The following is a 27,652-nucleotide window of genomic DNA, read 5'->3' as shown; positions in this document are numbered from 1 at the left end:
TAATGAACCCAATTATTGCAATTGCTCAGGATATCTTCTTTTAACTTCTAGGGTATATTTCTTTGTTCAAGATCCCTCTTACTAACTGGAATAAAAGAATTAGTAGATCTTTTCCGCTCAAAATGGGGATGGGCTGGGGTTATGAACTTATAATCATGGAATCAACTCGATCATCAGATTATAAGTTCATTCCATATGTAAATAGATACTATGGATCCCTATGTCGTTACATTCCATTTAGGTTAGGAATAGGCGTAATCAGACCTGATTTTTACATATCTATTGCTTTGGGTACGACATTCACTTCGTTTGGGCTTCTATTGAATCGAGAATAAAAATAAGTTTGATTGTACATCATTTATAAGCCATCCTTTGGATATATATATGGTATGTGCTGCACATGGCCAACCCACTTAAGTCATGCATACCATGTTTTCATGTTACCAACTAAAATATATACAAGGGTTTAGGGGTTTGGGGTTTAGGATGAGACAAACATAATTGTCCATACTTTCCGAGAATCAAACTTATGAGCCACACTATGAAGCTCTGGGAGAGAGTGATCGAGTGTATCAAGAAACCTATTCGATTTTATGTCATGGAGGTCAACAAGCGATGTTATTTTCCTACTTAGGCAACTGATTGAGAAGTTTAGGGCAATGGGAAAAGGGCTCCACATGATCTAGAGAAATCTTATGATAGAGTACCTCGAGATTTGATTTGGTTGGTGTTGGAAGTGAAAGGAGTTTCTAGACACTCCATCGATTTGGTGTGAGATATGCATGATGGAGCGGTAACTAGTGTACGAACAATTAGCGGAGAGACGAGTGAGTTTTCAGTGACAATAGTTCTACATCAGGGATCTACATTGAGCCCATACTGCTTTGTCTTAGTTATGTACGAATTAACCGAGCACCTATAAGATGAGGTACTGTGGTGCATGTTGTATGTGGGTGATATAGTTTTGAACGATGAGACATGAAATGACGTGAACACAAAATTAGAACTTTAGAGGGATGCTCTAAGATTTAGAGGTTTCAAAATTATCCGGATTAAGATAGAGTACACTTTAATGATGTTCTAATGTACAACATTGGTGAGCAGGTGCATATGGAGCACTTACGGGTGGTGTTTTACTTGATACGGGTTATGTTGTTTCAGCCGAGGGGATTAAGATTGACCAACGGAAGGTAACATTTATCAGGGATTGGCCTACTCCTATTACAGTGCATTATGTTCGCAGTTTTCATGGGTTGGCTACTTTTTATGGGAGGTTTATTAGAGGCTTTAGTTCAATCATAACTCATATCACAGATTGTCTGAAGAAGGGGGATTTGTATGGACTGATGAAGCTGAGAAAATTTTTCAGTTGGTGAATCAGAAGATAACTTCAGATCGGGATACGAAGTTTCTCAACCATTTTTTGGGAACTTTGTGGAAGAAATTGGGCACTCGGTTACAATTTAGCAGTGCTTATCATCCGTAGACAGATGGCCAGACTAAAGTGGTAAACCGTACTCTTGGCAATCTTTCGAGAAGTATTGTGAGGTAAAAGAAGAAACAATGTGACCTAACACAACCTCAAACCGAGTTTGCCTATAATAGAGTATTCAATAGATCTACTGGTAAGAGTCCTTCTGAAATTTCTTGTTTGTGATAACATAGTTTCTTAAGTTTCTAATTTCTTAGGTTTCTTCCTTTGTGGATTCATATATGAGGATAATTACCTATTAGTGGTGGTGGTTTTGTATTTGTAAGGAGGAGTCTGAGGGTAAGCTGAAGGGAATCTTGGGCTACATTCAGGATGACGTGGGCTCCATCAACTTTGTTGTGGATTGCAGGTATGTAGGTTCAATCTCAACTTATTTTATTCCTTCTACATGGGTTGGTAGGGACTAGTAATGAGCACAAATGTTGTGGGACTATCTTTGGTTGGTTGGTTTGTTTAGGAGTTGGGCTTGGGCTTGAGTAGTTAGCAGTTGACATTTGGCAACGCTACATCTCAAGTTCGATTCCTACAACTGAAATATCTAGCCCAAAAAAAAGAAGAAAAACATATCCACATGCATGGCATTATTGCGGTTTGGGTAGATTCCCCCAAACCTTTCTCCCCCTTTTTGGGGGGCAAAATTACTTAAATACCTCTTTTTGGGGGGTTGTTTTCACCCACAACGTTGCACTGCATGTGCTATGCTCTATGTGGCCGCATATTCTGGAGCATCCTACCGAAGCGCACATGCACTGTTTTACGATGTGCCTCTTGGCACATACCGCATGATGCAGCTGCATATGCGGCAATGTGGCTGCATTTTAAAACATTGGCTTGTTCTTCTTTAGATGTAGCAGTTTCCCTCTATAATTTTCCACATTAATAAAGAAAATTTTGGAGTTGTGTAATCTTTCCATATGAAAAAAATTCTCTTGGAATCGTCTATTTACACTTATCAATAAAGAAAATGGAGGTTCATATGTTTTGAGTTTGTCAAGCATTTCATGGTGGCAGGTTTGTCAGTGTGTGTTGTACGGGTGAAGGGATAGTTTCGAGGCATCCTTGCGACATTTTATTGTTTGTTTCTTATTTCTTAGGCTTTTATATTTTGATATTGTATTGAAGGGTGGAGGATTGCATCAATTACGTTTAGGAGTGTTGTTTTTGTTCTGATTTTTTTTATTTGTATGGAGGAAATGGAGGAACATGGAATAAGGATGGGCTTTTCACTTTTTATTTCTTCTTTTTTTATGGTTGAAAGATTTGTATAGGGGGGCTACGAAGCAAAATAAAATGTAAATGAGGTGTGTGTGAGTGTGTGTTTTTCTTTTTTTTTAGATTTTTTTCCCACTTTTGAAGCTGACGGGTATGGCTTTTTTGTGCCCATCATGGATGTTTTGGTTGTTCATTAATAGCCAGGAGATCTATGACTAGATAAAGGCTGCCATCAAGTAAAGCTTATTGCTTCCACTATATACTCTTATGTTAAATGCTTTGCTCAATCAATCTTATGTCTTTCCAAATTCCCCACCCCCCTCTTTGTGCCCCTCCCCCCCTTCCCTTCTCTGTCTCTCTCTCTCACACACAAATAAGGATAACTTATTAGTGGTGGTGATTTTATTTTTACAAGGACAAGTTTGAGGGTAAGCTGAAGGGGCTACACAAAGGATGATGCAGACTGACTTTCTTGTTAATAGCAAGTATGTAGCTTTAATCTCAACTTAGTTCATTCTTGCACTATGGGTTGTTAGGGACATGAGAATGAACATAGATGGAGGGGGATTATGTTTGATTTTTTAGTTTTGATAGGGCAAAGGATTTTATAAAGGTTTGACTTTCGACAAAATTTATCTTTTTGATGACAAGTCCACCTTTTTTGTGGCATTCAAAAAATGCAAAAAATTAAGAAAATCATTGTTTCTGAACTTGTATAATCTTGGCTATTGTACCATGGCAATTTTTCCTAAATTTGAGTCAGAAAATATTGGTAATTGTGTATTTCTATTTAAAAAAATATATCATTGGACATCAAATGATCAGTTCACAAGTTTTTGTTTTGACATTTGTTGCATATGCATCTTTAGAAGGATAATAACAAACAAAATATGGCCTGGAATCCCTTTTGAACCATACAAAATCGAGATTCTTTTGCCTTTTTCTCATGCAACATCACATAAGTCCAGGCATATATGACAAAACGATCTATCATGCCCCTTAGTAAAATTCAATGAGTGTGGGTATGTTATGGTCCAATGCACCCTCCAAGATAGGATATTTTCCTTGAGGTGAGGTGGGTCATTCTCTAACATCACTGTTTATATTTGATCTGAACATCCAACAAAGCCAAGTGAAAGAGAATTCTCTCACTGAAGAAACACAACCGCTTCTCCATGACAAAATTTAAATGGATTTGTAAAAATGAAGTTTTCTTGTATTTTATTTTTCTAAAATTTACTTGATGTTATTGCAGTTATCTATAGTTTGCTTTCATTCCTTTCTCATTTTGTAGAATAGATATTTAATTTGTTGAGATTGAAAGAGTGACATGTCCCTAATATATTGAGTTGTCTAACTCTCAAAATTTCTTTTAGTTTTTGAATAAGAGTATTCGTAATTTCGTGCTTGTTGTTTCTTTCTTGAGTTTTTCTTGTAGGTATGGTTTCTCTCTCTCTCTCTCTCTCACAATCCATTAAGAACTTGTCTTGGACACTAGATCATGGTTGAGTTCGATGTTGCATTGGCTGATTGCATCTATGAACTCACTTTCGTTGTGTATCGCATGATCAATGTAGAAATGAGTAGGGTTAAGTTGGTACCTTGCTAAGTTTAGGGGCGTCATAAGCTATGAGTTAAATTCCTCATCTATAATTTTCAAAGGGCCATACTCTGCTTCGTCATTGCCTAATATTTTTTTGATTTCATCCATGGCAATCTCATTGCTTTCTAAATATGACCTATTGTTCCTTCTCACTATGAACCAACTACAGTCCCTTTACTAATAGGCTAAAAATACCTAATGCACACTGATCCAGTCCAAAATCGTGAGTCCAAAATAATATTAACCCCTCTTTCCTATGTGCCTTCTTAGCCCACGTGCTTTCGTCAACTCTATACACTTTGCATATAGTTATCAATAAGAGTTGCCTCGTGTTGTGCATCACATCACATCCAGGTATGTCTTCTTTTTTAGAGGCTTTGATGGATGTCCTTTAGAGTGCAAGTGAAAGAATTCTCCATCTGTTCACTTTTTTTGTGTGGTTGACTGGTGTTGTTCAGTCTTGAAACTATTTTTAGTCATCAATCATCAACATTTAGTTCATTCAGTTTGTTTAGAGTGCCATAGACCTAACTGTGTAAGGAGATGTCTTGTTCTCAAATTTCCATAATTTGTTCTCTAACACTCATATTTAAAAAACATCGTGGGTAATGATAGATTGAGATGTATCCAACTTTGTTTTGTGCACATGGGAGTGAGAGTGTACACATATATCCATGCTTCTTGTTTTTTAGTAGTAATCCAAGTAAGATCTTGTAGGCATTGTAAGAAATTTTTTGGGTCGGTGATAGTCAGATGGATACATGCCTAAAATTTCAGATAAAAAAAATAAAATAAATTAAGATTCACACAATCCCAATGATCCAATGAGGGAGTTTGGAAATTTGAGATTTTGTACTCATTGACAACTACCCTCCATTCCCTAATTCGATAAAAAAGAAAACATTAAGGTAGTTTTAACTAATATAAGGGCAACCTATTGTCAAAAATTTTGGAGTAATTTTAAAATCACCAATAGGATAGGGCATTCTAGTATATATGTAAGTATAAAGGAAGGTGCTTCAGAAGTGCTTTATCCATGTTGGAAACACGACATAACAAGGAAGGTGGAGTTTTCCCATTGTATTAGTTGGGCTAAATTAGAGGTCTCAGTGTGTATAAAATTTTGGTGAATTTGTAAGTAACATTTTTTTCTTCAATTATAACAAACAAAATTGGAATTTTGTCAGCAATACAGGGATTTAGTTCCTAGCTGATAGTGTTGGCCATTATATCCTTTTGACTCACAAAGGTCAGAACTTATATTTGGTTAAATTTTGATCCACAATAGCCAATTAGAAGAATAGCTTCTTCTGGACTAATGGTTTCAATGCTTTTACTACGCAAGTGGTGCATTGCCTTGTGAGCTAACAATTGTGAAAGAGGTACCAGCAAGCCAATGAAAACAGTAAAAAAACCACTACCAAGTCTTTGAGAAAATAAGAAATGTTAGCTTCAACTAACCGTATGAGTTCATATAGGAAAATGTGGAACGTAAAGGACGGAAATTTGATTTTTTTTTTCTGTGGTTTCTAAGGAAATAAATGTAAATCCCTCGAGAGCCTTGTATTTAGCAACTGCTTTAGGGAATAATGTACTTATGTATTGGTTTAAACATATGACCATTCTTTAGATATATTTGGTTGTAAAGGTACTGGCATATTTTCTTGTTTCAAGCAAAACCTTGACATTTTGGGTGTTTTCTAATTGAGCAATGGTTTTCCCATCTCTTTTGAAAGAGTGATGTATGTGTCTTCAAAACTGAAAGTCACAAGGATTGATTTTATGATCCTCATGGGTAATTGCTAAGACTTTAAAAAAAATTTATTGCAGTAATCACATTGACAAAGTTGGTGAAACATCTTGTGGATGGGCTCTAGAAGTTGCATGAGAGTGCTTCAATTCTCATTCTAGAAGCAAATATTCATTTGAAAGAAGTCCAGGATGAAGGCGAGGAAGATGAGGATGATGGAATTGAAGATGTTGATGAAAATGAGTGTGATGATGAGAATGAGGATGCAAGTTCCCCCCCCCCCCGAGCCCAGGCGGCCGCCGCATGAGAGTGATTACATTGACAATGTGACAATATTTTGAAGACTGGAAGTGTCTGCCTATGTGGCGAATTGGCCAATCAATTATTGTTGATTTGGTTATTTTAGGATTCTGAAGAGGATGATCATGAAGAAACAAAGGAAGAATTTCTGGAGAGATACGCACTGGTAGCTCATGAATTGGAGAGTTAAACGATTGAAGAAGATGAGGATCATGTAGATGATGAGACCCATAAAATTGAAATAGGTAAACCTTGTCCTCTTTCCTTTTGTTGCAAATTGAACAATGACTCTCGTCCTAATTATTCTTTCATTCTATCTTGCTTATTTGCCTAGTCTGATTCCTGAGGCTCTGTAACAATTGAATATGATCTGGGAGGATTGGATTAGCAAAGAGATGTCTTCTTGATAAAAGAACATCAGCATCTCCTTGCATTTGGACAGCGGATACGTTTTGAACATATTTCAAGTTTCACTGAATGCTTCCCTAAATGTGTTCGAGTCTTTACAGCCTCCTGTTGAGAAGTTGCATGTATTTTATTTGAGTGAGTTTGTAGTCTTCTGGATTTGTCATTTCGGTTATATTTGATTTATTTTGTAGTCTTTGCTAGGCCCTAGGTATTTTTGGAGTAATTGATTTATTTGCTGTGCTTCTTGCTTGCCCTATTATTTGTGCATAGATCTACATTGCCAACACTTATGTTTTTTATGTTGATTTATCATTTCGGAAATTGAGGTGGTCTTTAGATTTGTTTTTGAATTCTTCAATTGATTTGGTAATTTAACATTGGGTTTTGGAGAGGATGTTTAAAATTGTTTCCGTATGCTCTTAGTATAATTCTAACATTTCCGTGACAACTTCCATGCCAAATTACATATGAAGGAATAATAAGAAAAACATGGCTACCCACACACCGTAGCAAGTGTCGGCTTCAAATCTGTTCCTAAATTGTTGGCCAGTCTACATTTGTTTTTTTTTGAAGTATAACACTTCTATTTTTTTTGTTGATTTATCGTTTCGGAATTTGAGGTGATCTTTAGATTTCCTTTTGAATCCTTCTATTGATTTGGTAATTCAACATTGAGTTTTTGAGAGGGTGTTTAAAAATTGTTTTTGTAGGCTCTTAGTATAATTCCAACATTTCCATGGACAGCTTCCATTCCAAATTACATGAAAGAATAATAAGAAAAACATGGTTACCGACACACCATAACAAGTGTCAACTTCAGTTCGGTTCCTAATGAAAAGTGTGGTTATGTGGAACTCAAAGATATTTAATACATAAATTATATTTTAATAATATTCAATATATAATAAAATACTATTTTATATAAATAATATAGTTTTATATTATATTGTACTATATAAATATATATTAATAAAAAGTATATATAATGCATTGTATTATATATTATAATATGTTATATATAATATATATTTATATTTATATTGTTAATATATATTTGTTATCAAACACTCGAAAGTTCTTTAACCTTTCCAAACGATAAGATTCCACTTCCCAACAAATAGAACCTTTTTTCAGGCAGCGTTCCAGCAAAACAAACGCAGAGTCAAAAAAAACTACATTATGCAAACCGGGAACATTGATAAACCCCCCTCTATGAGACTCAAAAGAACGTTATTATTTAGGGTCCAAAAGAGCCCAATACGATAGAGATTAGCACTTTTTTGTCAATTAAAAATATTCTAATTTTAATTGTAGGGTTTATTTTAGGGGTTTAAATTTTTTCCAAGGATTCTAAAAAAAAAATTTATATTGAATTTTAGGATTTTAAGAGTTGTTAAGAACGTAGAGTGCTCATAGAATATTGTTTTATCTGAGATAAAATTATTATTACATTTTATTTTAACTAAGAATTACATTTCAATTAAAATAAGGATTTATTTGGTTCTAAATAAAGCTTTTTAAATAAGGGTCTATATAGAGAATTTAGAATTCATGGTTGAGTTTTGATTATCTTATTTCGGGTTTAACGTGTGCTGAAACATTGCTTATAAGCTTGTCTTTAATCTTCCAATCAATAGATTATTTATTTTTCTTCTACGCCTAATATTCTTCTACATCACTATCTTGTAAATTAACATGCAACTTACATAACGCGTGTTTTTAGAAATGCGTATTGGGCAGTGATCGTCCCTTTCCATCATCAGATAGTTCCTTCACAGCTGATATAAAATGATTGCTTCTTACATGTAGAGGACTCGGAGAAGACTTCGAGGCCACCCTCTTTCTCTTTCTTCCTCTCTATTCAGGGCCCATCACCGTCTTCTTCTACTTTTAAATCTTCTTCAGGGTGTCCTGCGGGGCCCTGTAGGTGTGAATATAGGCCCATGTGGTTCCCTGGACTGCCTAGACAGCTAGCTTTAAGTAAAAGCATCCACAGAATATAGGTCAAGCATAGGAGGGCCGCATCTGTCCTTTCTCTCTCTTCCGCAAGGATACACACAATTTGTCTTCCATTGTAGTCAATAACAAATAAAAACCAAACAAGATACGAAAACGCTCATAGACTAGGACATTTGCACCACCACATAAAGCTCAAAACTTTCTAGTACAATAGAAACTTGAAATACTCTAGTTTTCAAGACATACTGGGAGCGTCAATTCATCTTCCACAACTGGGTTCCCGTGAAAGTCCATGCTTTTTTAAACTTCTGATGTACTCCCTCACAAGGGTAAACTTGTAGCTCCCCAGATGATAAAGGTAATCCCATGTATATATACCGGTTTTGTGCAAATCATCGAAGAGTATTCTGTTAGGCACAAACGCATAAGAACCCATCAAGCATCGAGATTGAAATGAAATGTAATACATCTGATTCAGACGGAACCGAAAGTACCTTACTCCATAATTTCCCACAGGTTGTGCGGACATGATACCCACATGACGACGACCACATATCACCTGATATCAATGAAAAACATAATAAGAAGAAGATTATATATTGGTAAACCAACTTCTGGAAACATCAGATTTTCCACCTTTTCACCTCCCATTGTCCGAACCTTGCTATTGACAGCAGGGCTATATATTCGTAGAAATTCAGCAGAGAGACTAAATGTGCTCCGATCACCAAATTCCACCTCTACCTAAAATAAGGAATCGAAACACCACGTCAAAAGCGACTAATAGTGGTAAAAAGTTTAGGGTAACCCAAGATGGCTATTTCATCAGTCTTTTCTACTTTCCTGTCTTGATTTGAGATGAGACAGGAATGGCCTCTGGGCCTGGATGGTCAAGGTGGGGGTCTGCCACAATGTGACACCTAGAGTTTCATTTTTACCACTAAAGTACGAAGAAAAAGAAAAAAACTGAGACGAGATGATAAGGATTGCAAACTCAAGTTCTTTTACCATTAAACACTTCCGCCAAATTTCTCGATCCCAAAGAAACTAATAACGTATTACTAAGTTTGCAAATTATAACAGAAGAGCACGTATACTATGCTCCTGTTGAGCATATACTGTACACCTACTCCCTCGGTCAGAAGACCTCCTTTAGTGGAATTTTTCCAATCTGAAATTTTGGTAGCTACCTAAGAATCACTAGATGATTATTTTCAAAAGAAAATATTTGAATTTTGACTTTTCTAACACTTAGATCTCACCTTCCAATTGGAGGGTCTATATTCAATATAGAGATATTAATTTTTTCAAGTGCATGGAGAGTGCCATTTGGAAAAACAAATTTATTGAGGTAGTCCATGGGTTAAAGAGTTCACATCCCAAAATTGAGGATCTTAAAACTCCTAGATTGGGTTTAACATGAAAGAATAAATGGACAATATACTCCGCGAGACCATGAAATATTTTGGCATAACAGAATTCATTGAAAGGATTGGCACATAACACTATTTCATATATAACATCCACTTCATAGTATGACGGCCCTTCGCAGAGCAAGTTATACTCCAGCAATGAATGTGGACTAGGTTTACACACTACCAAGAGGCAAGTGAAGGCCCAGCAGGCTTCAACAGTGAACAAGTAGCTGAGTAGCTATAACCACCAAGAAATGAATTGAACCAACAGTGAGACTAGTAACAATGGATAAGAAGACCAAATAATCATCAACTATGAAGTGAGAGAACTGCTGATGTTAAGAGTGGTAGCTACTCCCTAAGAAAGTCTGCATGCTACATTGACTGAAGGACCAACACTTAAAATAGGTGGGAACAGATTTCACAAACATTTGTTCCACCACTTTAAGAGCATACTAGCCATGCCGTGAGTAGCCGAATCTCTGCGCCGTGCGTGTTTTGCTTCCTATCTTCATCTACGGATCTACATTTGCTTGGGTCTAATGCATCAATGCAAAACTAATAAGACGATAAATTACATGGGTGGCTGTCTCTTGACTACTTGATCACAACAGCTTTATTCTGGCCAAAACTCAAGAACTTGCCTAACAGCAGGAGCTTAAATCCTGCGTTCATTTCTTTTCACAATGTGCATCGGTTGTGCAGAATCCATATAAAATGTAAATGTGAAGATTTCATATAAAATGCAAATACCATGTTTGATTGGCTTCAAGAATGAGTTATCATAGTGGAAGATGAATAATTTCCTTAACTGAATAGTCCTCAAGTCCAAAAAGGGTGTATCTAAAATGGTTTCTACCATTGTTTAAAAAAATCGCTGGGCCGACTCCAAGTCACCCGAGTCTTAACAAATTGGAGCCACCTAATTCCAGGCTGAAAAATCAAAGAATCATCCACATCTACCAATTTTTTATATATTTTTTATCGTTAAACAATATATAAAAAAACTCAGACTCGCCTGAGTTGGACCAGGGGGCCTTGGGCTTGGCCCTTTGGCAACCCAAGTCGGACTTTTTAAACACCGGTTTCTAGCGCCTAAGTAATAATAAGAATTGCAAAATGCAATATATAACTAAACCACCACGACATCATCTAGCATGGATATGTTGGGTGCATATCCTTTTACATATTTCCATGCAAATTTCTTTTTTTCTTGATATGACCCACCCACAAATTGCAAATGCATTTGCATTTGCAGAAAATTCATGAACCTTCTCAAAGGAACAGAATACATGAAATAATCGTGCTCCCCATAGATATCACCGTTCAAGGTTAGGAAAACCAGATAACTGCAATGGTTTGACAGTGATACATATGAGTCCCATCTTTATTTTGTATTAAATTTTCTTGTCGAGTGACATGACATCTTGGTAAATCAAGTAAACTAATTCATCAGATTGTCAATTCTGAAACATTTTTATTGATGACAAATTGAACTAAAACTTGAAAAGAATAGAGCACCACAAACTCATAGTTTCCACTTCGTTACGGTGTTACCTTCATTGCCATCCTAATCCAGGAAAGTGCAACGACGATTTATTTAGAAGACTAAATGAAATATATATATATATATATATATATATATATATATATATATATATATATATATATGGGTGTGGTTTCTATAAGGTTGCAACCTTAAACAATCCAATTAAGGTGCACCTCCAAATTTTATCATAACATGTAATTTTGTTGTAAAAAAATCTTAGGATTTTCTTAAAATCTATTTTCATATCTAATTAAAAAATTTTAAACTCCAAAAATGGTTAAAATCAAGTAGATCTATAAATATATAAAAAACTTGAAAATAGAAGGTCTAGATAATGTGTTACAAGATGCACTATTTCTAGGACTAAAATTTTATTTTATTTTCATATTCATACATCTCAATGTCAAGATGATCAATTAGAGGGCTTTTCGACATTAAAACAACATTTCTGATAGGTTTTTGAGGTGCATCTGTAATTCTACATTTTAAGGTTGCAACCTTATATAAACTTTTTCCTATATATATATATATATAAGAGAATGTAAGAGACAAATTTCTAACAGTTGGAGAGAGAGAGAGAGAGAGATGCTTGAGAACCAACAAGTGAAAGTAAGAAAAATTTCTAACAGTTCCAGAGAGAGAAAGACATGTAAAATTGAGGCGAGAATGTTACCCAGCCAGGGGGATGAAGAATAAACTTGGTGAGACGAGGAGTGTTTGCAGTAGTACAAATGCCCCGAATTGCTATTGAAACCATTGGCAAAATTAAGCTCTGCTGCTTGCCTTTCTCCCTTTAAGCACTGGTGCTTGCCCTTATCTTAGTAGACTCCCTGCTGTAGCTTTGTATGAAATGCACAAATTTGCCATATGGTACAAAATTTTACAGAACTTCAATACTGATAACAAAGGTAGGAATGTTTCTGAAATCCGCCATAGTAACTAGGACCCGGCCTCGGCCTATGGGCGAGGCCGAGTACTATGTACCAAGTTTCTTTATATATTTGTATTTGCTAGCTTATTCATACGATGCCGAAGTGACTTTTAGCTATTGTGCAAATCTCTGTAACCTCATGTTGTGACTCGCCTCAGCTGAGGTCCGAGTACCTTTGCCAAATCGATTTTTTGAACACTGGGTAGGACAAACTTTCCAAAACCAAATATGGGCACCACAAACTTTTCAAGAGCAAATACGCCCAATATGAGAGCTAGAAACCAAGGGTGGATTAGATAAACATTTAGGTGGCATTTGATAACTTTGAGTGCAGTCTCCCTAGGAATCACCCCTGTTGCTGACTTTCATTGATTATGGGATGCAGGTGAATATTTGCAAGGGTGAAAGCTAGAAACTCTGTTTGATAAATTGTGGTGTTGGTAATTTCACTTGTTTGGCAATGGGTAAGCTCAAAATTGCATGTAACACTATTAATTATGTATATCATTGATGTGATGTAGGAGATGCCTTTTTCTTTGTTGAGAATCAAAACGCGGTTGTTTAATAAAATTTTGCAATTAAATAAGGTTCCTTCCCTTTATCCAATATAATACCAAACATGTAAATAAAGATTCAAGGAATACTTTGGTGCTTGGAGATTTCATAAAATTGTGAACCCCCTCTGATGCTACCAATATTTACATAAATAATAAACAAAATTGATTTTCTTAATACCAAAATTTCACTTAATGCACAAGCAGCCTTCAAGAGCAAACATATACCAGTAACTCTTCAACACAAAGTTATGGGATATTAAAAGAGGACATGAGATTACGAGATAAAAATAAAATGATATGAATATAGCATTTGGAGCCCACACCATTTTCAACCCTAAATACTATGTTAGCTCCCTTACCCATGAATGAAGAAAGAATTACTAACAAACTCAATCTTTTTTTGAGAAACATTAACTTTGTATTTAAAGGTAAATATTTACAAAAGTATCCAAAAAATGGCAGCCCACAAGTTGGGTGCTCTGTATATATCAAAAAAATGGCAGCCCACAAGTTGGGTGCTCCGTATATATAAAAAAAATGGCAGCCCACAAGTTGGGTGCTCCGTTTACAACCAAAAAAGCAAGAAGGAACAAGGAGAAAAGTATGGGAGAATACGTAGTGGGGGGAATAGAGAGATACAGTTAAGAGCGATAGGAGAGAAAAGGAAAAGATAATTACATGCAAAGTACATTACAATTCCAAAAGAAGTGATTCAAAAAAGTTCTTCACTGTCTTCATCCTGAGCGTATCAACACCAAAATTAGCTTGCACGGCCTTTGTAACGCTCTGCAGAACTGTGGAGTGTACCATGCGGGGTATGGGTTGGGCTGCTGAAACTTAAGCTTCAGGGTCTTCGAGTTTGTAGGTTTGTCCTCTGTTCTGTCGTGGAGTGTTGGTAAGACCCAAAGAATGCACGGGCCTTGCTTTTGAAAAGAGAGAGACATTTTCGTAGAAGCAGAAGGGAATGCTTCTAAGGTAAAGTAGCGATGGTGGCTGCTTCTAGGCAGGAGCAGCAGTGGCAGCTACTAGGTAAAAGCTGCGGTGGATGTTGAGTGGGCCTACTTCTAATGGGTGGGAGGAGTCAAAGGGTGCTGACAAGCATGAACCTTAAAAGTATCTGCTAGCTGTAGTTGTTCATGAGGTCCCTACCAGGGCTTTGTCCGCCATGGGAGAGATGGTGGGGGGTGGGGTCTGAAGAGGCCTTAAAGAGGGCTAATAGAACAAGGTGGTAAGGCTGCAAATATTGAGTGGTGAATAGAAAGAAATTGGGGTATAGGGGTCAAAGGGGAGGGGTAACAAGAGAAATATGGAGTTGCAAGAGAGCTTACCGAGAGCCCTACTTACCGGCTGCTGAGTATGCTTAGGGAAGAGAGACGAGCATGGGTTTGAGGAGGCAAGAGAGGGAGATATTAATGGGGATGTAAAAGAGAGTAAAGAGGTAATTCTCATTTCCCCGAAAAAATAATTATATTGTTTTCCTTCTGGAGGCTATGCTATAGATGGAGCAGATGTTAAGGGGGAAAGATGAGCAAGAAGAAAAGGGGGGTCAAGAGAGAGAGAGTCTAGAGTTTGAGGACATACCTTTGAGAAGCCGGAGAAGACCTTCCAAAGTTTGCTATGATGGTTTGCTTTGATGGCGAGCAGAGAATCAGAAATGAATTAGAGGGGAGAGAGAAAAGAGAGTTTTAGGCCAATCTGTGCCTATATGAAAGACGAGGATTATCCTTCTTTTTTATTTTTGGGAGAAAGAGGGGGAGACAAAGAGCTAGAGGGGAGAGATAGAAAGAGAAAGTGAGAGGGGGAGGTGAAACTATTGTCAAGCAGACAGTTGGGCTCCCACGCCTAGAGATGCTCCTTGTTTTGCCAGTCGGTCTCCCTCAGAATTGGCTGCTCGGTGAATATGCGTGAAGGTGACCTGAGGGACAAGGCTGCACAAGAAATCAATATGCTCAAAAGTCGAAGCTAGCCTCCAGGGGGGCTGTTGCTCACGGGTGGCCCAAAGAAGGGTGTTGGTGGAGTCAACTTCTATAAGGATACCTTGAGAGTTGATTCCCAACTGAGCCACCCACTTAAGTACTTCAAGCAAAGCCAGTGCCTCAGCATAAGTGGAGTCCTATATCCCAATATACTCTAAGAATGTGAATATTTTAATTGTACTATTTGCGAGCCAGCCACCTATGCCCCGAAGGTCCTGGGTTTCCTAAGGAAGACAGGTTTCCTAAGGAAGACCCATCGGTAGTCAACTTTAGAAATCCCCGAGAGGTGGGGGGGGGTCCAGAGGGGCCTAGGTCAATCTGATAGGGTTGATAAGTTGAGGAGGCAGGCCCAATTGTTAAGAAAGTGTTGTATAGGAATTGTAGAGTCTATAGGGATGTTTTTGGCCCAAAGAAAAATGAAAGCAGAAGTGGAATCAAATATAGATTCGATGTTTTTCAAGGTGCCTCTAGAAGTCCGAGAATTCCTCTCTAGCCAAATGCGCCAAATTAGGGCAGAAACTGGGAGGTGCCGAAGCTTTTTTCCATTTTTTAAGAAAGGGTGGGAAAGAAAAGATTAAAATAGACTATTTAGGTTATGAGGTGTCACCCACTTTAGGAGGGATGACCAGAGGGTGAGAGAGACTTTGCAATGGATAAAAAGGTGTGGAATGGAATCCTCTTCCTCAAGACACAGAATGCACCGGTTAGGGAGAGAGAAGCCTCTCCTCTGGAGGTGATCTAGCGTATGGGTCTTACCTTGTAGGAGGACCCAAAAGAAGGCCTGACCTATGTGGGCAACAGGGAGGGCCCAAGAAAAATTGAGGAGAGGCTCGAGGTTCTGGTTGGGGAGGAGTGAGGAATAAAAGGAAGAGACGGAGAAAGTTCCCAAAGGGGCCACAGACCAAATTAAAGAATCATGTCAAGAGAGGGTAAAGAAGATGGGGTCAAGAATTAGGAACAATGTTAGCAAGAGAGCAGATTCTTGATCCGTGAAGTTTCTTCTAAAGATTGGTGTCCAAACTAAATAGGAGGCATTGAATTCTATGCAGTCCGTAATGAAGGCTTTAGGTTCTCTTGCCACAAGGATGAGAGCAAGGAAAGCCACTGAAAGAGGAGAGTTTCCAATCCACAGATCAGACCAAAAGAATATGCGGGAGCCATCTCCTAACCTATATCAGATACGATGTAGGAAGGCATTCCTGGTTGTGGAGATGCTTTTCCACACTCCCGAAGATCTATGAAGTGGGCATCTAGGGAGCCATTCCCCACTGCTAGGACCATATTTCGCTTGTATGACCTGTTTCCAAAGGAGTGTGTGGGGAGACAAAAATTTCCAACACCATTTGCCAAGAAGGGCAAGATTCATGGTTCTAAGATCTTTTATTCCAAGACCCCAAAATTTTTTTGGGGAGCATACAATGTCCCAAGCTACTAGATGTATTTTCTTTGATCCCTCTACTCCGGACCATAGAAAATCCCTCATTAATTTTCTTTAAGCGCTGGATAATAGAGATGAGGAGCTGAAAGAGGGACATGTAATATACTAGTATACTAGCCAAGGTAGCTCGAATGAGAATAAATCTGCCCCCAAAGGATAGAAACCTGCCCTTCCAGGAGGAAAACTTCCATGTGAATCTTTGTGTGAGATCGTCCCACAGTTCCTTTCTAGGTTTTCCTAGGCACAAAGGGAATCTTAGGTATGAGGAAGGTAATGGTTCCATTGCATATTCTAGACATTGTGCTAAGCTCCACAATTCAGTATCTCCTACATGGACTCCTAACATTTTTGTCTTCTTGAGGTTAACCTTCATCCCTGTGAGGAGTTCAAAGGCATGCAGAAAACGCCAAAGGCAATCAACTTGGGTTGGGTTTGCTTCGCAGAAAAAAAGAGTATCATCTGTGTAGAGTAGATGGGTTACAATTGGACATGATGGAGAGGTACTAAAACCCGAGAGAAGGCCTCTATCATAGAGTCTGGAGATTGTTTGGGTAAAGAGTTCCCCAATGAGTGTAAGAGGAGGGGTGAGAGGGGCGCCCCCTGCCCAAGGCCTTTATGGGCCTGAAAGAATCCATTTGGGGACCCATTGATGAGTATGGAGACGGATGGGTTGGAGATACAAGCTTGAATCCAATTTCTCCAAAGTGAACTAAAACCCATTCGGGTCTGGATCGAGTCGAGCAGGTCCCAGCCGACCCTATCATAGGCCTTTTCCCAATCCGGTTTAATGATGAGGCCTTTCTGGCTAGACAAGGACTTGGAATGTATTGCTTCATGGGCCGTCAGAGCACCGTCTAGAATTTGTCTATTTGCAACAAAAGCTGATTGGGTTGGGGAGATAACTGTGGTGAGGACCTCTTGCAGACGAGAGGCAAGTACCTTTGCCAAGATTTTGTAGGATTAATTGACGAGGCTGATAGAGCGAAAATATGTCATTCTATGAGCTCCTTCAATTTTGGGGACCAAGGCTAAGAAGGTTCAATTGAGAGTTAAGTTAAGTCTGCTTCTGAGAAAAAATTCTTGGGAAAGGCATGAATATCCGGAGCTATAGTATCCCATTGGGTTTGGAAAAGGGCTAAAAGGAAATCGTCTAGGCCAGGGGCCTTATCTTTCAGAAGATCAAAGGCAGCTTTCCTTATTTTCTTCTAAGGTGAAAGGGCACTCCAATGTAGCCATCGCAGGGGAGATGGTTTGAAATGCAATATTGCCAAGAAGTGGGCGGTGGTGAAGAGGTTTAAAGAACAGATTCTTAAAAAATCTAATGAAAAGACGGCTAATGTGAGAGGGTTGGGTAAATGAGAGAGGGCCTACTGAAATTTGGGTGATAGCATTGCCCTTGCGTCTCAAGCAGGCCGTCTTATGGAAGAAACCTGTATTCATGTCCCCTTCCTTATGCCACTTAATCCTAGACCTCTGATACCAATAAGTTTCTTCCTGCTTAAGGGTCTGAGATAGGGTGACCTTTGCCTGGAGCCCATCTTCCCTTTCCTGAGTGGTAAGAGTTCGGGATTCCTCTAGGAAATCTAAATCTGGAATGATGGTATTTAGGTTTCTGATTGGGACTCTAAAGTAAGAGGGGAGCGCTAGCGACTCCATTGTTTCAAAGCGGCTTTAAGAATTTGGAGCTTACGGGACAATCTATACCCTGCCCACCCAGATATCAGAGTAGAACTCCAGGTGTAGTGGAAGAGGGGGAAACCTAAAAAAAGTTCCATCCAAAAAAGTTCAAACCTAAAAACCATGCAGGTTGGATCTTCCATCCAAAAAAGTTCAAACCTAAAAGATTTATTAGGACAAGTAATTGGGAAGAAAATCTTCTCAAAGGTGGTTGACCAAGAAGTGATCAATCTTAGTCATAGCTGGACTTTCTGCATGGTTAGACCATGTGAAAGAGGCTCGTGATAAAGGGATATCAATGAGAGGCATGCTCTCAATGATTCCGAAAAGCCACTCATGGATGCATTGAGTGGACCACCCATCAATTTTTTTGAAGACCACCCGACTGTGTTGAAATCTCCTCCCAATAACCAGGGGAGGGTAGGCGAGGCCAAGGATGAAAGCTCCTACCAAAATGAAGGTCTAAGAGAGGCGGTGTTCGGGCCGTATAGAAAAGTAGTCATGAAAGTGAAACCATCAGAGATACAATTGAAAGAAAGGGAGACAGAGTGATCCATGATTTGTGGCAATAAACCTTGAAGAATGGTTGGGTTCAAAATTACCCAGATTCCCCATAAGGCTCCCTGGGAGTCTTTAGCTACCCAGGTGGACGGCGGGGGGCTGTTGTGGACCATGTTCTTGGGAACCAGAGGATGGAAGTCTCGAAGTATGCTTCAAAGCATGGTATTTGCGGTGCACCATTGTCCAACCTCCAAGGTCTAGATTGATGCAATCGTGGCAGTCGGGAATCTGAACAGAGGTAGAGATAGGGTAAGTGAGGCCATTACAATGGAGATGTAAAGAGGTTGGAATGAGTTCAACCGAAACTGAGGAGATAAGGACTAATGTCTTTCCAAGAGGAAAAGAACCAAAAGACTACAAGTGGACCGAAAGGAACTGGCCACAACAATCACCTAGAGATTTAAAGATTTGATTTGTCCATAGGCGCAATAGAATACCTTGGAAGGTGACCTAGTATTTTCTATTATGTTGGGTATCCAAGAGTTGGTTCCACCCATTGTTTGCAAAATCGCCCAATCTAACTGCTAACCGCCCGGTTAGATCAAAACCGACCAGTGGCTGGTTCCAGTTTTGGGCGGTTAGGATGATCAACCAGTATTTTAAAAAGAAATCAAAAAAATGTATACAAATTATCAAAAATAAGGAATTTGATTTGTAATGAATTTTTAAATATTCTTTATATTATGGTAACAATTAAAAAAAAAATTGGTCATTAATACTCACTTTTATATTTTTCCATCTTTTTAGAAAATTTTAAAAATATCCCTTGGAAAATATAAAATGGGTTAAAATCCATTTTTTTCATTAACTTTCAACTTCATTTGAATGTATTTTGTTTTAATCATTATTTATATGCTTTTCATATTCTAGTAGATTTTTTTGTATTTTTTTATATTTTTTCAACACTTTTTTGATTGCTCGGGACTTGCCTGGTTAGAGCGGTTGATTCGGCCGGTTAACCAGTTAGGTCGGTTAATGTTGTGCTCTTATACCACTTATTATGCGCGGAAGCTCTAAACCCGGTGGGTTAATAGTTGGCAAATAAAGTATGAGAATTAGATAATGAACTACATACAACAAGAAGACAAAGATTTACGCGATTCACCCTAAAAGGGCTACATCCATGGGCACGGCAAACAGAAATCCACTATACCAATCAAAGTTATATCAAAGATTTTCGAACAAACCTCGACAAAAACCCAAATCGAGCAAATCCTTTTAAACAACTCTCCATTCATTCTCTTTACTTCTGGCAATATCGACAACACCAGATAAAGACGCGAGAGCAACGGGAAACTGACTTTCTCTCTTACTAAAAACGGAATAACCCAAAATCTCTATGGGAACCGCTACTCTACAAGAAACAAACAAGCCCCTCAATCTTTGAGAGTCTAAAAGAGGCACCATCACAATGTTTCTGTCCAAAGGAAGCTTTATTTCTCTCTAAGAGGAAATTGCATCTATGCACAGGAGGCTCTAGCTCCCTCTCTCTCTAAAGGAACCACCATTCTCATACGATGAAAATTGGTCAGACAAATTATCTGCACTTTCATCCCATATATATAAGATTAAGAGTCCATACTAAATAGGAAACTTCCTATTGATGTTACATATATCTCAAAAAAGGCTAAGAGATATATCTAAGAGTCCTAATACTTTTTGAATGTCTATTTACCTTAGGAAACTTATGAATATCAATCTCAATCTCACATAATATGGAAATATCTCAATCCCACATAATATGGATCAATCTTTATCAATCCCACAAAATATGGGATAGAACCAAATCCAACAATCTCCACCTTGATATCAAAATCACCTGCTCACCATGCTAACATCCATTGGATAGCTTTATGGATTCTTCATCTTTTGCCAAATAAATTTCTTCATCATTCTTGCTGAAAAATAATGTCTCCATCAAATTTCTCCGCCTCGAACCTTACATTCGAAACCTTTACTGCCATAGCAAAAACCCCAAACGAGGGCTCTAATACCACTTGTTGTGCGCAGAAGCTCTAAACCCGGTGGGTTAATATTTGGCGAATAAGGTATGAGAATTAAATCATGAAATACATACAACAAGAACACAAAGATTTACGTGGTTCACCCTAAAAGGGCTACAGCCACAGGCACGGCAAACAGAAATCCACTATACCAATCAAAGTTACATCAAAGATTTTGGAACAAACCTCAACAAAACCCAAGTCGAGAAACCCTTTTAAACCACTCTCCCTTCCTTCTCTTTACTTCTGGCAACCATTACCAACAACACCAGATAGAGACGTGAGAGCAACGATAAACTTACTTTATCTCTAACTTAAAGGGGAACAACCCAAAATCTATATGAGAACCGCTTCTCTACAAGAAACAAACAAGCCTCTCAATCTTCGGGAGTCTAAAAGATGCACCATTACAATGTTCCTATCCAAAGGAAGCTTGCTTCTCTAAGAAGAAATTGCATCTTATGCACAGAATGCTCTAGCTCCCTCTCTCTCCAGAGGAACCAACATTCTCATATGGTGACCCAAATAGGGCACACATTCTCTCTCTAAAAATATCTCATATATAAAAAAAGAGACTCACCAATAGGGCTTACGTGATGACCCCATCAATTCCTTTTTTTATGGGAAACTAATCTTTATCACTCTAAATATGGGCCTTCAAGTTCATCCTAACACAAATAGAACTTATTCCAATATCTAATTGGTTAATAGCAATCCCACATAATATGGGAATATCTCAATCCCTCGTGATATGGATGGATCTCAATCAACCCCACAAAATATGGGATTTCCATATGTGGGTGATTTTGGATAGCACAAAATCCAACAGTAAAACCGCTTCCAGATCCATGTCCAGTTAACCGTTCCGGTTCGATTTTGCGAACACTGGTTCCACCTCTAAAGGAACAGTAAGGCTCCTTTGAATCTAAGGTTCTTGGGTATGGAAGATGGTAAAAATTTATCAGGGAAAGAGATGAGATATTTGTCACTATGAAGGAGCCTACATACTACATGAGGGTTTTTTAACGTATTTTGCAACTAGAGAGTAATTCCTAAGATAACATTACGCTGGGGTTGGAAGTATCCTACAAAGGAATTGTCTAAAGATGCAACTTGCTCAGCAATCTCAAGTGAAGAAGGAACCCAAATGTGAGCAGCAGAGTTAAGGAATGTAACGTGGTGATCGGAATGCAGGCCCAAAGGGGGTTGGGAAGAGTTCGGTTGATGGATTGGTTGAGTATGTGTGGTGCAGCAACTTGAGCAAAACTCTTGTTGGGGGCATTTAGGGGAGATGGATGTGGGGGTGGGTTATGCTGAGTTGCAGAAAGGGGTTGGAATACATTTTGATAATGCTCTCAATCTATCGGAAGAGGGAGAAGAGGGGAGTTATAAGAGGACGGAGGTTGCTTGAAATATAGAGGAGGACCCTATGTTGACATGGATCGAAAGGGGTGAGGCTTACAAAGAGGGATAGGAAGCTTGAACTGACCTTTTGCAGAGGCATGTTGCACTGGATCACTGGTGCTAACTGGGGCCTGATAAAAATGATGGTTCCTACTATGGGGAGCCAACCGAAGCAAGTTAGGCTTCTTTGAATAACTAGGGGGAGGTGGCGGCTTAGAGTATTGGGTGGATTTGTATTCCTGGGGTTGGGCTTTAAGAGAGTGGTGTAGGTTGCTATGGCGGCTAGGGTGTTTGCAATTGGGACGAGCAGGCTGATGTCAATAAGAGGGTCTACAAATGCTCAGGTGAGTAACGACTAGGAGGCTGGTGTCGTTGAGAGGCTCTAGAATGCTCTGGTAGGTGAGGCTAGAATGCTTGGCAGGTGTCTTGAACTCTCGGGGTGACGCTAAGCAGGCTGGTGACAGTGAGAGGGTCTTGAATACTCTGGTGGGTGAGGCTTGAATGCTTAATAGTTGTATCTTGATCTGTCAAGGTGGGGTTGCAGTTCTTGGGAGGCCGATCTTGGACACTCCATACGGGTAGAATCCTAGTTTTCCTCACCTTCACAATCTTCCATGTGCAGGTAAAATCCTGTTAGTTTCAGACACTTCCTTGGATGAGAGCTGAATGCCGCAGAAGCATGTCAACCCATAGTATTGTTGTAACATACCACTGATTTATAACATGGCCAAATGACATAATTCGAATTAGTCTAGCCATACTATCAAATACACCCGAAGCTTCTATGCTCTCATGGATCCAATGAACATAAGTCAATCAACAACCATATGTTGGGTGAACTCCAAGCAAACAATGGCCTTTCAAGTTGATTTGAAGCAAGCTTTCAAGCAATTTCAGCCATTCAAAACCAACTTCAAACAAAATAATGATCAAGATATCATAAAGATATCAAAGGACAGTATGGATGCATCCAAGTAGTGATGAACATACAAATATGCAATACAGAAACATACTCTAAACGTTTTGGGAGAGGGAGGCTGTTCAAAGTGAGAGAGATCCTCCATTAGTGAGCAAGCAGGGCGGCCGTCAGAATGCCTTCTTTAACTCTTAACATATTCTCTCCCTCATTTTTTTTTTAGACAACCTTTTTTTTTGGGTAAATCAATGAGGGAGAAGGCCCTCTACCTGTTTTTCATTAATAAAAGATAGAAAAATTACATCGTACTATCTTACAACCCTACAATTGGGTAATTGCGCCACATTCTGAAGTCAAGGAAGGTTAAGAAAATCTGAAGGCCTAGAGCGCCAAATGGTGGCCTCTGCAAAAATTGTAGCCTTTTTGGCAAGAACATCGGCCACCATATTAGCCCCACGGTAAACATGGCAAATGGACCATGAATGATGCTCAAGTCTAGACTTGCAATTAGCAGCTATGATACGAACAGCCTATGGAGCTTTACACCTGCCCTCTATGACATGGACAAGTAAGGAAGAATCACTCTCAATTTGCAAGGGGAAGCATTCCATTTGAGTGGCTAAATGAACAACCTTTTGTAAACATCGAAATTCTGCATAATTATTGGAAGCAATTCCAAGAGGAACCGAGAAAGTAGCAACAAAAGATCCATCATACCGCCTCAAGACACCCCCACAGCCAGCTTGACCTGAATTCTGAATAGAAGAACTGATCAATATTTAGCTTAAAATGTTGTGAATGTGGAAAAGCCCATGCCACTATTATGGGTAACTTGAGCCTTTGCTGCTGCCACGTAAGCCGTAAATTCTCAGTAATTGCCTTTTCTGAGATGTGGTAAGTCCATACCCAAATCACGAGCATGGTGGGTGATCCTTCGAGTCAACCTCGCAAGAGTGAGTGTCCTTCCTTGAAACATACGGTGGTTCCGAGCTTTTTGTTGAAGCACTTCCATAAGAAAATTTGATACTTTCATAATGACTGAGGGAAGAGTACTCATCTCAACGATAAACATAACAGTCTTGAAACAAACGAATGAAAAATGAGGCAGAGACGTCGTCCTTGTCCTCCTCCCTCTTCCTCCCCTTTCAACTGGAATCTTATCTATGACCTTTACCCCAAGCCCTCCCAGTGTGCTCTCCCTCCTCCCAAGGCTCGGCCCCCCCCCTCGTGCGTTCGGCCCTCTGCCCTCCGTTTCGAAGGAGAAACAAGCCTCTCCACCCACTTCTTTGCAGGAGGTTTTAAAGGTCGCCACCTCCTCTTTCCCTATCTCCTACTCGCAGGTAACAGCTCGTTCCTCGTCTTCCCCTGCTCCCTTAGCCTCTTCTGTGGCCTCAAAAGGGGTCTTCTTCCCCCCTCTTTTAAGGCTTCCCCGTTTTGCCCTTTTTCGTCTCCATCCCCCAAAAGAGTCCTCCTGACTTCAATCCAAATTTCTTGCCTCCCTGGTTGGTACATTCCAGCCCTCACGAGACGATGCGAGAGGAATAGAAAAATGGCCACAAAGCATTTGGCAGGACCCAAACATCACAGTCAGGTGCCTCTCTGGTGGTGACTTTCTATTCTCCTTCTCGTCCATAGAACATGCTCGCTAAGTGTTGCAAAACTCCAACTGTCTAGTCTTCGAAGGGGCTACCCTCCATCTTCGAGCTTGGACCCCTCTGGAAGGGTCCTTTAAAAAGCGAAATATCTGGCTCACTCTTCACCACTTGCCCCATCATGCTTGGTCTCCCTCCACTTTTCGGAGAGTGGCGGAGGCCTATGGCAGTTTAATTTCCATTCACTGGAAGACCATTGAAACCCTTCTGCTTGGGTCCATCAGACTTCTTATGGAGGTTCTGGATACAAAGCTCATCCCACCTTGTGTGTGGATTGAAGCTGATAACCTTTTTTACCCAATCTCTCTCTCTCTTGGTCGAAGGCTTCCCCTCCCTCGGCCAATTTTCTCAACTGCCGGCCTCCTCCAGTGGCAAAGGGCCCTTTGCCCTCTTCCTGGACCACTGCTTCCCGAAATCCAAGCCACCACCAGCGGCGCCGCCGCCGCCGCTGCCAGCTCCAAGTCCCTGTTCCTATTTTGGGCCGCGCCGGGCCCAGCCCTCCTGCACGCCCCCAGCTCTCCACCTGGCAACCACGTGGTGCCTCCCCGGTTCCCCCTAAAAAAACCAATGTCAGTACGCAAGAGCCACAATTTGGCCTTGAGCCCACCCCTTCTGGCTCTTGCCCCGAAGCCGGCGAGATAGCTGAACCAGGTTGGTCTCCCTTGAGCCTTCCAGACCCACCTTCACACCAACCTGGGAAGGACGTAATAGTGGATGGTGACCATACTTTCCCCCCTGGGCCATCAGGCTGCGCCAGTGACTCGGTTCCCCCTTTGGAAGGCCTTTTGGGCTCAATCCCTGGAAACTTGACCCTCATCCCACCCTTGCCCGTTGCCTCGCACTCTTGACACGGGGTCAACGGCTTTGCCCCCCCCCCCCCCCCCCCCCCCCAGTTTGCACCGTCGCCAGCCCCTTCGGCTGCCTTTGCGTTTAATGTCGTGACACCTAGCGACCCTCAGCCGCCATCCCCCCCCCCCCCCCTCTTCCCCTATTGATGTCCCTTCACCTGTCCCCCTTTCCTCTCCCATAGATGACACCTCCCCCCACGCCTCGACACTTGGCTCTCACAGCCGCCTTCCTCTACCTCCTCACCAACCACCGTCCTGTCCACGCCTGGTTCTCCACCACCCGTCTCCTCTCTCCCTCGCTTGAGTGAGGCCTCCCTAGCCCCCTTTCAAACCAACCCCTCTCTTCTCTCCTTTCCCCCTCCTAGTTCCCAAGGGGTCTCTTCTTCCTCCTCCCCTTTTTCAGCCACTCCCCCCTCCCTTCTGCCCCTTCCCCCAGCTGGCCCCCTCCCTCGCATTCTCATATTGCTTCCCCTTCTCATTCTGTTAACCGAGAAGTCGGCCCATCTCTCACCCCTTGGCCCCTTACGCTGCTTACCCACCTTATCCTTCTTGCCACTAGAACTTCTTTTCGAGGGTGGCTTTTCCCCATCTTCCACAATGCGGAACTCTTCTCCATAGTCAATGGAATTGGAAACCTCCCTGCTCCCCTTTGGCATCCTTGCAGTGGACTCCTTTGATCCCTCTCCCCCCGACTAGGCCTACCTCTCCTCTCTCCTCACCCCCTTCTTTCCCCAATCCTCACAAATAGTCCATATCGGCAGGGTCACTATGGTACACTTCCCCTACCCAACCCCTTCACCTGCCCGTACGCATCTGTCCCCCACCACTACCTGTCACTTTACAACCCACCCCCTAACCTTGAACCTCTCAGCGCAACAGCTCATTCTCCTTATTTTTCTCCCCGTCTTTGGTGCTTTCCCTCCCCCTTCCTACCCGGGTTACCAGCCGGCCCCCTCCCCTGAAGTTCCCATTGGGTCCCTCCTCAGCCTTGACACGTCGGAGGTCCCTGCTCCCACAGAGTCCGCTGCCCTACCTCCCACTCCCAATTCAGCGGATTCACCACCTCTGCCGCCTGACCTTTACCCTTCTCAACCCCCACCCACCCTCGGAACCTCTCTTGGAGTTGCCTTGGCCCCTTTCCCCGCCCAGTTCTTAGCCTAACAAAGATTTGCCCAAAGCCCCCACCGCCCCCTCCTCTCCCCCCTTGGTAGCTGCAGAAGCCGAGAGGTTGACGGGAATGGGAACAACAGAGTCGCAAAAAGAATGAAGGAGATTTTTCGAATTATGGGCTTCAAACACGACAGACCTGAAGGCTCGACGCACCGCTTCATGCTTGTTGATGCCCAAAGTCGAGCCAAGGTGAGCGTAAAAGGTTAAAAGGAGCTGCTTAATCTCTTTTCCTCAATCAGCTATGACAAACACAAAGACGGTGCCCAAAGTCCTTCCACCACCCCGTTGTTTCCCTCTTCAAGGCGATCGGCCAGGATTACCTCCCCCATTGTTCCTCCCTCAATCCATGCAGATCCTTTCCTGGAACATTAGAGGGTTGGGACAGAGGTCCAAAAGGGAATATGTTAGGGACTTTTCTGTCAAATTTAACCCTGCCATCCTAGCCTTAACTGAGACCAAATAGCCAGAGCCTAATCTCCGATTAATCCGCAGTGTGTGGGGTAGAAGACCCTGCCAATAGGTTACCCGACCGACGGAAGGGGCTTCTGGCAGAATTTGGGTGCTCTGGAACCCAACTGAGCACCACCTCCAATCCTCTCACATAGGAACTTTCTCAGTCATGATCCTCCTTTCATGGGTTTCAAACAGATTTCCCTTCAAATTCTCTACTATTTACGGGCCCAACTCTGCCTCTCTCCGTCCACGCCTCTAGTCTGAATTAGAATTTGTTGCTTCTTTACCCCACACAGCGTGGTGTTTGGGTGGTGATTTCAATATCACCAAGTGGTCTTACGAAAGGAACCTCAATCCAAACATCTCACAGGGCATGCT

The 27,652-nt window shown here is 40.7% G+C and overlaps 2 protein-coding genes across 57 annotated transcripts in view; one reads left to right on the top strand and one right to left on the bottom strand.

Annotated features, from left to right (window-relative positions):
- LOC110006713 (pentatricopeptide repeat-containing protein At4g18975, chloroplastic-like) overlaps positions 1–6,847 on the top strand; it is a 45,716-nt gene extending 38,869 nt beyond the window's left edge. For 7 of the 49 annotated variants that reach the window (XR_016043915.1, XR_016043917.1, XR_016043916.1 and 4 more), the window contains 5 exons: positions 1,105–1,190; positions 1,315–1,625; positions 1,759–1,841; positions 3,120–3,189; positions 6,138–6,847. Coding sequence is in view for 27 of the 49 variants with exons in the window: in XM_088851366.1 (XP_088707492.1) it covers positions 1,759–1,841; positions 2,504–2,612 (192 nt within the window). In the remaining 22 variants the exon portion in view is untranslated. Of the gene's footprint in view, positions 1–1,104; positions 1,191–1,314; positions 1,626–1,758; positions 1,842–2,503; positions 3,190–6,137 lie in introns of those variants that run through there. The other 42 variants (XR_016043932.1, XR_016043933.1, XR_016043930.1 and 39 more) reach the window with 15 other exon arrangements.
- A 1,535-nt stretch (positions 6,848–8,382) lies between these two features.
- Positions 8,383–27,652, bottom strand: part of LOC18427849 (Myb domain protein) — a 33,134-nt gene continuing 13,864 nt past the window's right edge. The window contains exons 3-6 of one of the 8 annotated variants that reach the window (XM_088851342.1): positions 12,362–12,527; positions 9,361–9,468; positions 9,219–9,283; positions 8,383–9,131 (exon numbers count right to left, since the gene is read on the bottom strand). In XM_088851342.1, coding sequence (XP_088707468.1) covers positions 8,984–9,131; positions 9,219–9,283; positions 9,361–9,468; positions 12,362–12,445 — 405 coding nt within the window. In that variant the 5' untranslated portion in view covers positions 12,446–12,527 and the 3' untranslated portion in view covers positions 8,383–8,983. The remainder of the gene's footprint in view (positions 9,132–9,218; positions 9,284–9,360; positions 9,469–12,361; positions 12,528–27,652) is intronic. The other 7 variants (XM_088851346.1, XM_011622727.3, XM_088851345.1 and 4 more) reach the window with 7 other exon arrangements.

This window comes from Amborella trichopoda, chromosome 11 (assembly GCF_054954075.1).
Source record: "Amborella trichopoda isolate Santa Cruz 75 chromosome 11, AtrichopodaSantaCruz75HAP2 v2.0, whole genome shotgun sequence".
NCBI classification, from domain to species: domain Eukaryota; kingdom Viridiplantae; phylum Streptophyta; class Magnoliopsida; order Amborellales; family Amborellaceae; genus Amborella; species Amborella trichopoda.
The sequence above is the reverse complement of the archived record's forward strand: the minus strand, read 5'-3'. Positions and strand labels throughout refer to the sequence as shown.